A 14,461-nucleotide genomic window follows, 5' to 3' on the forward strand; every position below is an offset into this window, starting at 1 on the left:
AAATCGCACGACATGTTTTCGAGCAATCCCAAAAAAAAAAACATTGGTGGTGGGGGAAAATAAGGAACATATTACTGGTCCCAGGGTCAACTTATGGGAGGGTCCGCCGAAGGTCCCAAGTTCCTATCTTTAATGATTTATCACCCAGATATTCAAACATATAAAAAAGAAGTTCTTTTTATTGCTCATTCTGCAAAATTTGAGCAATAAAAATATAATATCGGTAATAACAGTTGAGTTCTATTTGCGCTTTCCAAAAATTTAGAACAGATTTTAGCCTGTAATGCTAATCACAGTCCATATTTAGTAATGAACTATCTACCGGAGATCATAAAAAAAAGCGAAAAAGGATATCTTCAACACATCGACTCCTCAACTTACCATCGTGGGAACATATTATCCCTGAACATGGAGGACAGTTCATACATAAGATATTTACCAGTAACAAAAACATTATCTGAAACTATTCGGAATGGAGGGAATAATAAATAATATTATTGTTTTTATCCTTTGCTACAATATTTCATATTAATAATTTTATTAAATAAATAAATAATAAATTATGAATTAACGCGTTATATCTAGGAGAACGCTTAAAAGAAGCGTGTGTTTTGTGATTTTAGTGATTTTTCTAATAAATCTGCTTATACAGATCTGTAACTGCTTAGACAGATTCTCTAGTGAAGTACATAGAATAATTCAGAAATACTGTTTTTTGCAGTTTTGGCAGAACCTTTAAAAAAAAACTCATAGTTTTTCATCTAAAAAAATGGCTTAATTATTTATAATAAATGTAATTGTTTATCAATCTTAAAAATTCAATGTACTAGGCCATATATCTAGGTAGGTACCCCAACAATTTCTAGTCAATTGGATGAAAATGACTACTACAGTAGAGTCTCTCAAATCTGAATCTCTCAAATTCGAATGCCGTTTGGATTCAAAATGTCAATTGTGAGGTTATGTTACAAAGTTCGTATTCTATAGGTGAATGAAAATCATATATATGTGCTTCTTCCTGAATGTTTACAGACATTATTATCGTATAAAACGAAAAGGAAGTATGTTACCACTAAAACTTGCGAGAAATACGACAATGTGATTCAATGTAGAATTTAATCTCACACAAATTTCGTTAGTTTTGAAAAAATCGTTCGAATTTGGGAGGTGAGAAATGTCAAAAATACCCCCCGAGCGTTCGAATTTAGGAGACTCTACTGTACTACAGTTCTACTGTTTGTCGCGGAAAACGTAAAAAATTCTACCCTTAATGCGAACATTGCCGCGCCGCCATTTTGCATTCAAAATTGAAATAAAAAATATTTTTGTGTTCCTTTATTATTATTATTAAATTTTAAAATTATTAAATATTAAAAAAATTATTTGTGTTCCATATGTAATAACCCCTAAAAATTTCAAGTAAATCAATTTATTAGAAAAGTCACACAAAAACACATAACAACCGTCAATTTTGGCTTTTAAAACCTTTTAAAGAAATTTAATTTGCAAAAATTTGAATATATTTTAGGTCAATCAAAGATCAATTTTTCTCGGCGGAGTCAGACGCTGAAGAAGAAATGGATGGACCAGTTTTTGGAGAGGAATGAGAAATTGTGTATTTCAACAACGCTCAGGATCCTCGACGAAACTGTTAAGAGTGTTCTACATTATATAGGGGAAAAATATCAAATTATGGATTTTATTAAAAACGTCAATAATTTTAGAAACTTCACAAGAGTTGTTATCATAAATTAAATCATAAGTTAATCATAAGTCAAATTTATCATAAATTTGCATTTTGAAATTATGTGAAAAAACTTAACATCAATTACTATTTGCAATAAAATCTATTAAAACGAAAATTCACTATTTTTTATAACTAAATAAATATTATCTAACTAAATTATGCCGAGTTGGTGTACATTATTTCATCATCAAAATTTCACCACCAACCAATAAGCTGATTTAGGCTTAGGATTATCAATTGTTTTTTTATCGACATTTTAAATTTTATAGTCACCTGATTATGATTCGGACGAAAAAACTAGAAAGAATTAGTATTAAATTATTTGAGAATTTCACTTATCGGGAAATTTAGAATTTAGAAATTAATATCAATTAATACTGTAATTAATTCCGATTATCGTAAAAAACAACCCATGGATTCGAAAAAAAAGTTTGCTAAGAAAACGTAAGACATGAAAAATCGCCTATTTTGTATTTCAAGTTAAATACAATATTAGCCCCAAGGCGATTTTAGGAGATCGAGCATCTCCCAAATAACCAGTGGCGTGCTCACTCAGTTTACACTGAGTGAGGGAAAAATCATTTTATATGAAAACTGGCACAAAATTTTTGTTCGGGCGTCCTCTCCCTATTTACTCTGAGGATCTGACCATTTCTGGAAGAGAGATGGCGAAAAAGCTAGGGAATTCCATATCCGGAACAGTGCTGGAGATGGTCACCATGTGGATGGACTCAGATCTGACCATTTCAGGAAGAGAGATGGCGAAAAAGCTAGGGAATTCTATATCCGGAACAGTGCTGGAGATGGTCACCATGTGGATGGACTCAGATCTGACCATTTCAGGAAGAGAGATGGCGAAAAAGCTAGGGAATTCCATATCCGGAACAGTGCTGGAGATGATCACCATGTGGATGGACTCAGATCTGGCCATTTCTGGAAGAGAGATGGCGAAAAAGCTAGGGAATTCCATATCCGGAACAGTGCTGGATATGGTCCCCATGTGGATGGACTCAGATCTGATCATTTCAGGAAGAGAGATGGCGAAAAAGCTAGGGAATTCTATATCCGGAACAGTGCTGGAGATGGTCCCCATGTGGATGGACTCAGATCTGACCATTTCTGGAAGAGAGATGGCGAAAAAGCTAGGGAATTCCATATCCGGAACAGTGCTGGAGATGATCACTATGTGGATGGTCTCCGATCTGACCATTTCTGGAAGAGAGATGGCGAAAAAGCTAGGGAATTCCATATCCGGAACAGTGCTGGAGATGATCACCATGTGGATGGACTCAGATCTGGCCATTTCTGGAAGAGAGATGGCGAAAAAGCTAGGGAATTCCATATCCGGAACAGTGCTGGATATGGTCCCCATGTGGATGGACTCAGATCTGACCATTTCAGGAAGAGAGATGGCGAAAAAGCTAGGGAATTCTATATCCGGAACAGTGCTGGAGATGGTCCCCATGTGGATGGACTCAGATCTGACCATTTCTGGAAGAGAGATGGCGAAAAAGCTAGGGAATTCCATATCCGGAACAGTGCTGGAGATGATCACCATGTGGATGGACTCCGATCTGACCATTTCTGGAAGAGAGATGGCGAAAAAGCTAGGGAATTCCATATCCGGAACAGTGCTGGAGATGATCAGCATGTGGATGGACTCAGATCTGACCATTTCTGGAAGAGAGATGGCGAAAAAGCTAGGGAATTCCATATCCGGAACAGTGCTGGAGATGGTCACCATGTGGATGGACTCAGATCTGACCATTTCAGGAAGAGAGATGGCGAAAAAGCTAGGGAATTCTATATCCGGAACAGTGCTGGAGATGGTCACCATGTGGATGGACTCAGATCTGACCATTTCAGGAAGAGAGATGGCGAAAAAGCTAGGGAATTCCATATCCGGAACAGTGCTGGAGATGATCACCATGTGTATGGACTCAGATCTGGCCATTTCTGGAAGAGAGATGGCGAAAAAGCTAGGGAACTCCATATCCGGAACAATGCTGGGGATAGTCATCATATGGATGGGCTCAAAACTGATCATATCTGGAGGAAAAATGAGGAAAAGTAGGATAATACCATGTCCAGAGCTTTTCCAGGGATGGTCATCTTGTGGATAAAGAAGATTTGGGGATGTCTAAGATAATGATGAGAAGGACGTCTTATGTTCGTAGATCATGAAATTGATTTTTCTTGCAAATTCTAATTCAATTATACTGCGAGAAATTATTGATAAATGGTTTTTAGCTCGTTAAAAAACTGTGGCCGTTTTTTGCTCGTAAGATTTCTCTAGAGGTTTTTTGAAGTCACCAAAAAAGATACAGGGTTTTTGCAATAAGGTCCTCATTTATCATTCTGCAAAACTTGAGATATAAAAAAAGTCATATCAGTAATAACTGTTGAGTTTTACTTGTGCATACTAAAAATTTAGAACAAATTCTAGCCTGTAATGTTAATCACAGTCCCTTTCTTAGTAATTAACTATCTACCGGAGCTCTTTGAAAAAAATGCGAAAAATGGACAACTTCATGGATTCCCCAACTTACCATCGTCGTAGAATTCCCATATTAGCCCTGAACATGGAGGATAGTTCATACATAAGATATTTACAAATAACAAAAACATTCTCTGAAACCATTCCTTAATTCTTAGTTTTTCCCCAAACGTACGACTTATTTCGGAACGGAGGGAGTACATGGGTTCCCCGTGAGTTCCCTCTAAAAAATGTAAGAGTTCCCCGGGTTACCTGAAAAAATCTATGGGTTCCCCGAGTTCCCCATGAGTTCCTTGAGTTCCCCGTGAGTTCCTCGAGTTCCCCGTGAGTTCCCTCAAAATTTTATGGGTTCCCCAGGTTCCCCAGGTTCCCTGAAAAAAATGTATAGGTTCCCCGGGTTCTCCGTGAGTTCCCTGAAAAAATGTTTGGGTTTCCCGAGTTCCCCGTGAGTTTCCCTGGTTCCCCGTGTGTTCCCTGGTCAGACTGGCTCGAGTTCCCCGAAATGGGTTACCCCTTGATTTTTCCGATGCAAAATCCAAAAAATAAGTTCTTATTTTTTGTTTCTGCTTGTTAAACTTCGTAATTTCTAATCTTGAATTAAAAACTTTGCACTTTAACTTTGCAAAGTAACTGAATCTTTTAATTCAGCCTTTGTAACTTGACAGTAGATTTTGTGTACAAAAAGTGCAATTTTTTTTATCTTTGAAAAGATAAAAAAATTTAACTCCTTAATTTCTAGGTAATACACTTTGCAATTTAAAAAAAAATACAGGACAGTCTAAAAATTCAAAGTACATGATCGGTTGGAAGAGCGACTCAATCCACACAATCTTTTAATAATAATTTTGTTGTAATTTTGTTAAAGTGTTGAGAAAAAATTACTGCTCGAACTCTACAAAGAGAGCAGATACGGTAAAAACTTTTGGATACTGACCAAAATATTGGAACAAGTTTTCCTTGGAACAAATTTTTTTCAAATAAATTTGTACCTAGAGAAGATATTTGTTTGTTCCAAAAAGTTTTCTCTACAGTTTTGTTACGAAATCCTAGTTACAATTTTGTTAGTTTTCTTTTGGAACCGTTTTGATACGGTGGAATGTCTACAAATTTGAGTTGATTTCTTTTTATACAAATTGTTCCTGAAATATTTACAGTTCCTGGAAACCACTTTTCTTAACAAATATTCGCGTTTCAGACGATTTTTTGAGAAATGTCGTCACGCTGTCCGTCCGCCTCTCGCCAACTTTAGAGGTCAGACGGTAAGATATTGAGGGGATCAAAGGTTATAAGGCTGTAGAAAGCGTATTTCTCATCCGAATGGTATCATGTTTTTGCTCGTTGGAAAGGTCTTTGAATATGCGATAAAACTGCACCAGTTCCAATCGATTCTGAACCGGTAATAAATCAGTTTATAACCGATAACTAATTTTTATTCGAAATTCAATTTATATTATTCCTGAGTTTTGAGTGATTTATAAATCGGTTCAAATCGGTTCTGAGCCGGTAATGAACCGGTTATTCACCGATAAGTAATTTTCGTCTGAAAATAAATTCTATTACTCTTAAAACCATTTTGTTGGATCTTTTGATTGATTTTTGAATCGGTTTAAATCGGTTGAGAACCGGTAGAGTGTAAATGATGCGAAAGTACTTTTAAGGTATAGTATCTAGTCACGATTTTGAGCACTTTGCAAAGCCTGGAACGGTTTATTATCCCTTTCATTTACGTTTTAAATTTTCTTGACTTGAACTTAGTAAATTTCATTCAATTTCATTTTTTTTTGAGAATTGGCTTCTCGTGAAAATTGTAAAGAAAATATATTTCACTCTGCACTTTGCAAAATGTACTTTGCATTTTTTTATAGAAAGAATTTTTAAAATTTAAAGAATCTGCAAGGGTTTCATCAAAGAATTTCAAGTAATTGCTTCTTAAAAAAACAACTATAAAATATATCATGAGTTGGACTAATTTTCTCAAATTGATAAACCCCTTCGATATGATGAGGAAGAGTGGGACAATTTGGGTATGGGTGCACGTTATCGATTTGCCAACGTTATTTTAAATGCAGCAAAACTTTGCAATAATCAAAAGTGTTTTGCAAAATCTTCATGGTCACAAAAATGTGGATAAGAAACCGAAGAAATCCAGTTTCACAGATGAGTGTTTTTTTGGACTTTTTTTGTGACACTGCATGGGGGAAAAAGGGGCAAGATTTTGAAGGACACCAAGAGGTAACTTACCTTCAAGCAGTACTCGTAATAGGAATCAATTCCTGCTCCAACGCCCGAATCCCGTCGAATCCAGTCGCCAGAGTGAACATTTAGGGTGGTTCCCATGAGATCGGAACCCCTGTGGCGAATCTTCCACAGAGCATCCATGGTTTTTGTGGCTTTTGCCTCGAAGATTGGCTCACCGCTGAGCCTGGAAAGTGCTGCAAATTCCAGCAGAATTGTCCCAGCGCATGCTGTACAGGTTTCTCGGGAGTGTCTCAGTTCGTCACTCTTCATGCCCGTTTGCAGATTGACTCGGGCATGGGGAATGCCCGTGGAAGTGTTGAAGGCTGGCAAAAGACGATACCCGAGATCTTTGGCCATTTCCAGGAGTTCTCCACGGTACCACATCATAAGATTGGCTTCTTTTTGGATGTATTCAGCCAGGATGTGGGCAGAGAGGAGTCCCCTGTGGAGGGTGGTGTTTGTCAGGAGGTCTGGGAATCACTGAAAGAGGAGAAACTTACCCAATCATCCGGATATTGGTCTCAAAAACTGACACTATGATATTGTTGTCGAAAGAGACATTCTGAATCACTAGCTTGACTGCATGCTCGAACTCCTCAAGATCCCCAAGGATCACTAAAGTGTCCAGGGTGTCTACCAAAGTCATTGAGAAGCTGCAAAGGAAGGATTATATTTTATCTACTTTAATGGCCAAAATAAACCTCTTTGGGGAGTAAACTCACTTTCCCAGAACATCATCCATGTCTCCCCGCGATGGAGTGATTCCTCGGTAGCGTCCAGCACAGCTGAGGGGCATCAGTTCATCAGCCGGAAAGGCATTCTCCAGGTATGCATGGTAGCCGTGGTAGAACATTTCTCTGGCCTCTTCCCTGAAGCAGAAAACCCAGTGAAATTAGTCAAATTCACTGGAAGATGCTTCCCTGGATAGATCACTATGGCCAGAATACTTACTTGAGCTCATTGCGCTCCTTGGTGGACATATTTTCCGTGGGCACAGCAGAATCTGCCACAGCTGCAGTTGCCATGAGCGATAGTAGCAGGAGTCTTGCCATTATTCGCTCCCTCACGTTGTATTTTCTCATTATTCACTATTTCATTACACTACGAATGTTTAACAGTTTGTTAGGTAAAGATCAACACCTGATTTTTCAATTAAAACTACCATTTAGAATAAAAAATATTACTTTCTGCGTGTCTCCATTGAAATTTATCTGACGTGTGCTTTTGACTGTCGCAACTCTCCAAACAATAAAAATATCGATAACTTCGTTATAATTGGAGACATTTTTCACGTGGAGACATTTTCCCGCCCAAAAAATTGTACTGGGCGGGAATTCCTCCACTTAATTACATGCTGCTTTATTCCTGCTAATTACAACCTTGTATTAGCCACAAGACGACCCTCCACGAATGTCTCTCCTTGTCTCTCCTCATCAGTCCTATCAAGAATTCCACTAAAATCAGTCATGGTTCTCGGATTTTCATTCACAGACTTCAGAAAGGCTTTCTGGAGGTCTCTGATTGAGTACTTTGAGACTAGCAATCTTCATGGGTATCGTGAATTTGTCAATGGTGATACCTTCTGGATCAGAAGGATTGTGTGCATCTGGATGCCAATTTTCTGTACTGGCTGGGGCATTCAACTTGTCCTGCACGAATACTATTTCTTCGTGTCCAATCCCATGATAACCACCCTTATTTCTAGTCAATATCCAGCCCACAATTTTCCCTTTCCGGCTGTGGCAATTTGCCCAAATAATAAAATTAGTCATGATGCAGCTTGGAATTATGCAGTGGAATTGTAAGTTTTATAGATGTCCTTTGCAAAGCCCATATAAGTTAGCAATAAATTCTTCAGAAGGTCTTATAACTAAGGGAAGGTGGGGCGATTATGAACTGTGGAGTTGGATTGTATTCTTATTTTATTGAGACCCACAATTTTTTTTGTATTCAAATTACATGATGTAAAAATCCAATTTCCATTAGAAATATGCGAAGAAATCGTATAACAATGTAGCCACATAGCTCAATGTAGCACTACCAACCCGTACACAGACTTCGATTTAATCAGAAAAGCCCTAAATAAAAAAGAAAAAAAGATATTGATTTATTTTAATAATAAGTTTTTATGTTCTGAATCACTCATTATCGCATACAATGGTTTGAGAACGATCATACATTTTTTTAGTATGAACATTCTACATTCCTTCACTTTATTGTAGAACGTTTAATTTCTCTGTTAAAGCTTTATTCATAAAATATTGCACAAGAATAGTTTTTCCATAATGTATTTATTTATTTTCCCAATCCAAAGCCATGGTTGCGTCTGCCGCCGTCTTACCATAACCGGTTATACCAGGTAAACTAGGTAAACGGTAGAAACCCATGGTCTGTTAAACCGTATAAACCAGCTCATATAATCGAGCTTCAAATGCAGATCCTAATGTTTTCCTTACCATAATGTTTTTAGGATTCTCCGAAATAGACATTTTAAAATCATGTTTTCTTTTGTAGGATCTTTAGATCTAATGCCTGAGACAGACTTACGAATTAAACAGAGAGACGGTCCTGCATAATTAATTAAGTAGTTCAGTTAGGTGGATTAGTCAATTTCTGACTAGGGGAGACCGGGGTACAATTAGCCAGGGGTAGAAGTAGACAGTGGATTTTTCTCGTTTCCCTTAAAATGTACATTGAGCAAAGTATTTTTTAGTGAAAGCAAGAACACATCCCCATATTCATGCTTTACTTTGTTTCTGGTTTAATAAAATTAATTAAGAGATATTTTTCAATTGGACAATAATTATCCACTTTTTTATATAAGATGATAAACACTGAAACAGCCCTCGGGGCAGATGTATCCACTCTGCCGTGGCGGGCTAGAACTATCAATGATTTTTCACTAATACATGGATAATTGTTAGATGAAAGAGTACTATTGATATTCCAAGCAATATTGCCATTTGGATGAACAATTTGTGAAATAAATTTTTTCAGGATGTTTGCATCAATTTTGCCGCAATTATAAAAATGTTATAAAAGAGTCGGCTTTTTTTTTAGGTTTAAGTGACATATTTAGCATCAGTGGGCTTCAGTGTATCAAGTCAAACAATATTTGGTATCTCCAGTTTAAAATTTCGTCTAAAAAACAGGTGGAAACCCCAAAAGTGGCTATATCTACCCAGGCCGGGGCACATGTAGTCAATGTGTCATATTTTTCATTATCCTGCCTAGAAAAAGTCAAGGATTTTAGAGCTGTGAACTACACTGTTTCATACAGCCAATATCCTAATCCTACTTATGTAACATAAAAACATTAGACAAACTTTATCATTTTTTTCACAAATCATGCGCGAAAAAAAAGCTTTTTTTGCTGGCTAAAAGTACCCCGGTCTCCCCTAATTCGTCTCTCGGCTTAAGCCGCGAAACGGCTTAGTGTGAAATTAAGGGGAATTTTGTCAAATTATTATTTTTATCATAAATTACATTAGACCGTCTCTCGATTTTAGTCGTAAGTGTGTTTAGGGCATAAGGTTTACCCGGTTTACCCATGGGTTAACTGTTCTATTTTTTTATTAGGCGAAATTTTTGAATAAATTTTCATGTATAAGGATAGTTCATGAAGGGTAACTGACCCATCAGATGTCGAAAAACAAACCTGAAATTGCTTGTTAATTGAAAATCAGTGACCTTATTGAACTTGGCTAAGCCTTAAGTTTGAAGGTCGGTTTAAGACAAGGTTTAAATTAAAGCCTGCTTGTAAGTTTGTCGCCGTAACCCTTAAGCAAGCGGTCTTCAGACTAGAGGTTTATAATATTTGAGACACGGGTGTTTGAGACGCGGTGGATTATTTTTGATTATTTCAACAAGTAATGACACAAAGACACTAATCAAGTTATTTTAATAATCTCTATAATAGTAAATGTATTAAGCGTTATATAAAGTTTCAAAATTATTTTCTGAGTTTTGAAAATAATGTCGTAAATTCAAAACGTCGAAACGTAAAAAAAGTGTTTCAACATGCCGGATCTGCCCTAAAGCAAATGCAGTTAGCACAGTTGCTGATCCAATCGATGGCACGGTCCGAAAAAAGTTAAAATTTGAAACAAATTTTTGATTTTTGGATCTTATCGATTTTATGCCATCTTTTCAGTATCAGTGCGCAAATAAAGTTGTAATTTTTGATAATATTGCCACAATTTTAATCTGGGGAAAGACCTACTAGCAAGACTATAGCATTACTGTAAAATAAACCACGCCCTTTTTATAAGTTTTCGGAGATTGTATTATTTTTTGTTCTCTTTTAAGTTATTTTTATCGGCCTTTCTGCAAAAGTCTGAAAAATCTAGGAAAATAAGAACTTAAAAATGTTCTCTTTCATATTTTCAAGACAATTTAGGTAGTAACAATAAAACAATGCGAATTATATCATGGCTAAAGTAAGGGCGCAGTAGGGAGAGGTCTTTATTCAATATTCATGATTTTTTAATAAATCAATAAACAAGGAAACTAAAAAAAAAATTCAAGAACAACGCGTTCACTACTTTGAAAGGTCTTATTTCGAATTCTATGATATATCTAAAAAAAATCTAAGATCATTAAATTTGTATTAGAAAAGGATTTATAGTATTTTTTTTAAGAAACGTTGCACAAAAAACTATATTAAAAACATTAAATTAATTTTTGGGAGAACTTTGAGGAAGCTGGATCAACTTCCCTTAAAGAAAGGTAAGATGTCGTCTCTAGAAAAACAGTTAGAGTTGGAGCGTTTCTTGGAGTTTTCCATATCTCTGCAAAATAATCAAAATCTCTTAAGAAGCTTTTCAGACTGAGAAAATGATCCATTTACCGGATTTTTTTTTCAAGAAAAAGTTTTTGGTTGTCTTCAGCAAGCTTCCGATATCTAACAGATTTATCAAGATTGGATTGAAATTATGTTTTTCAACCATATAATGAACACTTTTCTAATCTCGTACTACTTTGCAAAAAAACTAATACTTATTCTTTAAAAAAAGTAATGAAACAGTTGGAAAAAACAACTATCCGAATCACATAAAATCATCAAAATCGGATTGTAATAGGACTTTATGCCGATTTTTTCTAGTAAACCCAAAAAGGCTTTCTTCCTTAAAAACATTTCTTTTATGGCATTTTTCTCAAACTCAAACACAATCTTCTCCAAGAAAAGTTATTCAGATCAATGAGAACGTTTTTATACCTGTCGTCAGTTAAATCAGCATTTATCGTAACTTCATTTTTGCGATTTTGGGATATATACATATTTGGAAACAGCGTAATTTTGTTTATTAAACGCACTTGTGAAAAAGAAACTTTTATAAGCCCAATAAAAAATATTTTAATCAAAATTTATCGAGAAAAAATCCCTATCCATCTGTCATTAATTCAAAACAAAACAAGCGACGTGGCTCACAAAATTTATTACAATTTATTTAATAAAACTTATGAAATAAAAACTTTTAGGGACAGGGATAACAGTATTATTGACTAATTTAGTCAAATAAAGGCGCTTATTATCACTAGAATAATTCAAATTGATATAATGCATTTTAGAAAATTGTCGTAACTTCCAGAATCTCCATACATTGGAAGTTACGGCTTTATAAACGATGGAAGTTACTATAAAATATTATTGTGTTTTTTCTAAGATATTTCTCAATATTGCAGCTTTTAAATAATTTTATAAAGATTTTCTCGAGTCAACCTACAGTTTATTAGTGCCACTTTTATTATTTTTACTCAAAAATATCGCATTCGGGGCTCATTTTTAAGAAAAATAATATTGAACTGAAAATTTCCTCTCCTGAAAAGCTGTCAAAAGGAAGTTACGACAAATACTGATTTAACTGACGCTGTGTCTAATGATCTTTTCACACTAGAGAAATTTATGTTCATATTGAAGCAAATTCCGTACGCTTATGTAGCAAAAACTCTTCAATATGGACATAGATTTCCTTAGTGTGTAGGTAGAGGCTGTAAATGCGTTAAAATCATCAAAATCGTTGCAGAAATGGATCAAAAACAAAAGTTCCTCAAATAGCAGTGCCTGAGAGGATTTTCTCCGAAAGGTTCAAATAAAAGATTTTATTAATTTATCAGTAAGATCAAAATTTTTTTTGTGATCTCTCGAGAAAACTTTTATTATTATGGTATGAAAAACATTTTGTTCTTCAAAAATATTCTCTCAAGTAGGGTAGACCGGGGCAGATTAGCCAGCAAGTGAAAGTTTTCAAATAATAGGAAAGGATGTGTATTCTTCGAATAAGTAGTGATTTCTTCAATATTCCTTCTACTGCAGGCTATAACATCCCACTGTTTAATACCACGCGTGGCCAATTCTGCCCCGGTTTCTCCTACTCATAATTAATTTTAAATCTAGCCTCCCTCAACTCCTAGTCACGCCTTTCGATTATAAAACCGGTACATTTACTTTTAGATCCTTGTCTATGTTCGATAATGAAGAGAATGAAGCAAAAACGTTTTCATATTAAGAATCTTTTTAATTGTCTTATTGTTAAGATTTTGTTCAGATAGTATAAGACCTTCTAAGGAATTTTGTTTCTTATAAAATTCAACTAATTTGCTATACTAGAGATTCTGTCATATCCTGAAATTTTAATCTAGGCACAATAGATCCAATGGAGTCAAAGATGTGGAGTTCATCTTTGAGAAGATTAAATACTTGGGCCATTTAATTGATGGTCAAGATCCATATCCTAGTGAAGCTATATGGCTCCAGGAATTTCTGGACAAATATGATGTTCCCAGTCCATCAGGTTGGATGGATACGAGGGAATTGATGAGACGTTTAATGCCTAAATGCGACCATCTCCTATTGAAATGCATTTATGAGGATACAGAAGTCAATTGTTTTAAAATCTTTGATTTTCGACGGACAATTGAGGGCTTCTGCTGCTCATTCAACTATCTTCGGGAAACTGATGATTTTAAGACATCAGATGGACTAATTTATCCCAAGCTCACAGGGATTGGTAAAGGATTGAAAGTAGTGATCAATGCTTCAACGAATGACTACCTGTATCCACTTTTTACAAATGACGGTTTCAATGTTCTCATCTTCTACCCTCATGATTATCCGGATCCGTCTGCAGGGCTCATTATTAAGAGATTTGTTGGGCCTCTGATGGAATCTTTCATTCAAATGCGTGTGATCATTGTGAAAGCTCTGGAGAGTGTGCATTTCTTCTCTGAAGATCAACGAGGATGTCGATTTCCGGAGGATTTCTTGGAGGAATACAATAAATTCTACAGCTACAGTGATTGTCTGATCAAATGTCGTGTGCATAGTCTTATTGCTCTTTGTGGATGCGTCCCATTCTTTTTGCCGAGGAATTTTCAAGATCCTGCAATGGCTACAAGTCCCATGTGCAACCTCAATCATCTTCCTTGCCTTGATAAGTACAGGAGTGAGTAGAGAGAGTCATTAGGGGTAGAAGTGATAGGTTCTGATATTCTTATTTAATTTTCTAGTCAAAGTTCGTATCTACCGTCCAAAAATTACTTCTGTGAAAGGACTCGAAAGGGAACTGGAAGATTCTCTGGATTGCCCAGAGTGTCTTCCACTGTGCTCGTATGTCCGTTACGGAGTAGATCAAACCAATTCCTATATCTCTTCAAATATAGACGAACGTCCAGGGAATGGTTTTCTTGAGGAATTCATCAATAAGACCAACATTTCGATTATTAATGTGTACTTTGCCAATGCCGATTCAATTCTGTATCATCAAACTGTTCGGAATACTTGGTATGGACTTCTGAGTAGTCTAGGTGGGACTCTAGGACTCTGTATAGGCTTCTCAATTGTTAGCGTCATTGAGTTCCTCTATCACATGACTTTCAGGGTATACAGGGAACTCTATCCTTTGGAAAAGATTGAGTATCGTGAGAGAGTGTCCTACAAGGACATGGAAAAGATTCTCAATCGAAAATTTCAGAAGTAA

The 14,461-nt window shown here is 35.9% G+C and overlaps 2 protein-coding genes across 2 annotated transcripts in view; one reads left to right on the forward strand and one right to left on the reverse strand.

The window, feature by feature from the left end:
• The window catches only part of LOC129809706 (ER degradation-enhancing alpha-mannosidase-like protein 3), a 24,535-nt gene extending 16,803 nt beyond the window's left edge, over window positions 1-7,732 (reverse strand). Inside the window, exons 1-4 of the mRNA XM_055859739.1 lie at window positions 7,434-7,732; window positions 7,205-7,351; window positions 6,983-7,135; window positions 6,486-6,924 (exon numbers count right to left, since the gene is read on the reverse strand). Coding sequence (XP_055715714.1) covers window positions 6,486-6,924; window positions 6,983-7,135; window positions 7,205-7,351; window positions 7,434-7,564 — 870 coding nt within the window. The 5' untranslated portion in view covers window positions 7,565-7,732. The remainder of the gene's footprint in view (window positions 1-6,485; window positions 6,925-6,982; window positions 7,136-7,204; window positions 7,352-7,433) is intronic.
• A 216-nt stretch (window positions 7,733-7,948) lies between these two features.
• On the forward strand, window positions 7,949-14,461 carry LOC129809464 (sodium channel protein Nach-like). Its single transcript, XM_055859297.1, has 3 exons — window positions 7,949-8,283; window positions 13,125-13,927; window positions 13,992-14,461. Exons 1-3 carry the CDS (start codon window positions 7,949-7,951, stop codon window positions 14,459-14,461), a joined length of 1,608 nt encoding a protein of 535 aa, XP_055715272.1.

This window comes from Phlebotomus papatasi, chromosome 1 (genome assembly GCF_024763615.1).
Source record: "Phlebotomus papatasi isolate M1 chromosome 1, Ppap_2.1, whole genome shotgun sequence".
Lineage (NCBI taxonomy): Eukaryota > Metazoa > Arthropoda > Insecta > Diptera > Psychodidae > Phlebotomus > Phlebotomus papatasi.

Bases quoted from the DNA above. Each gene is read 5' to 3' on its own strand.
- LOC129809464 (XM_055859297.1), top strand. From the start codon at position 7,949: ATGGTTCTCGGATTTTCATTCACAGACTTCAGAAAGGCTTTCTGGAGG. The intron at 8,284-13,124 runs GTAAGTTTTATA...ATTTTAATCTAG, and splicing joins TGGAATTATGCAGTGGAATT to GCACAATAGATCCAATGGAG. The intron at 13,928-13,991 runs GTGAGTAGAGAG...TTAATTTTCTAG, and splicing joins TTGCCTTGATAAGTACAGGA to TCAAAGTTCGTATCTACCGT.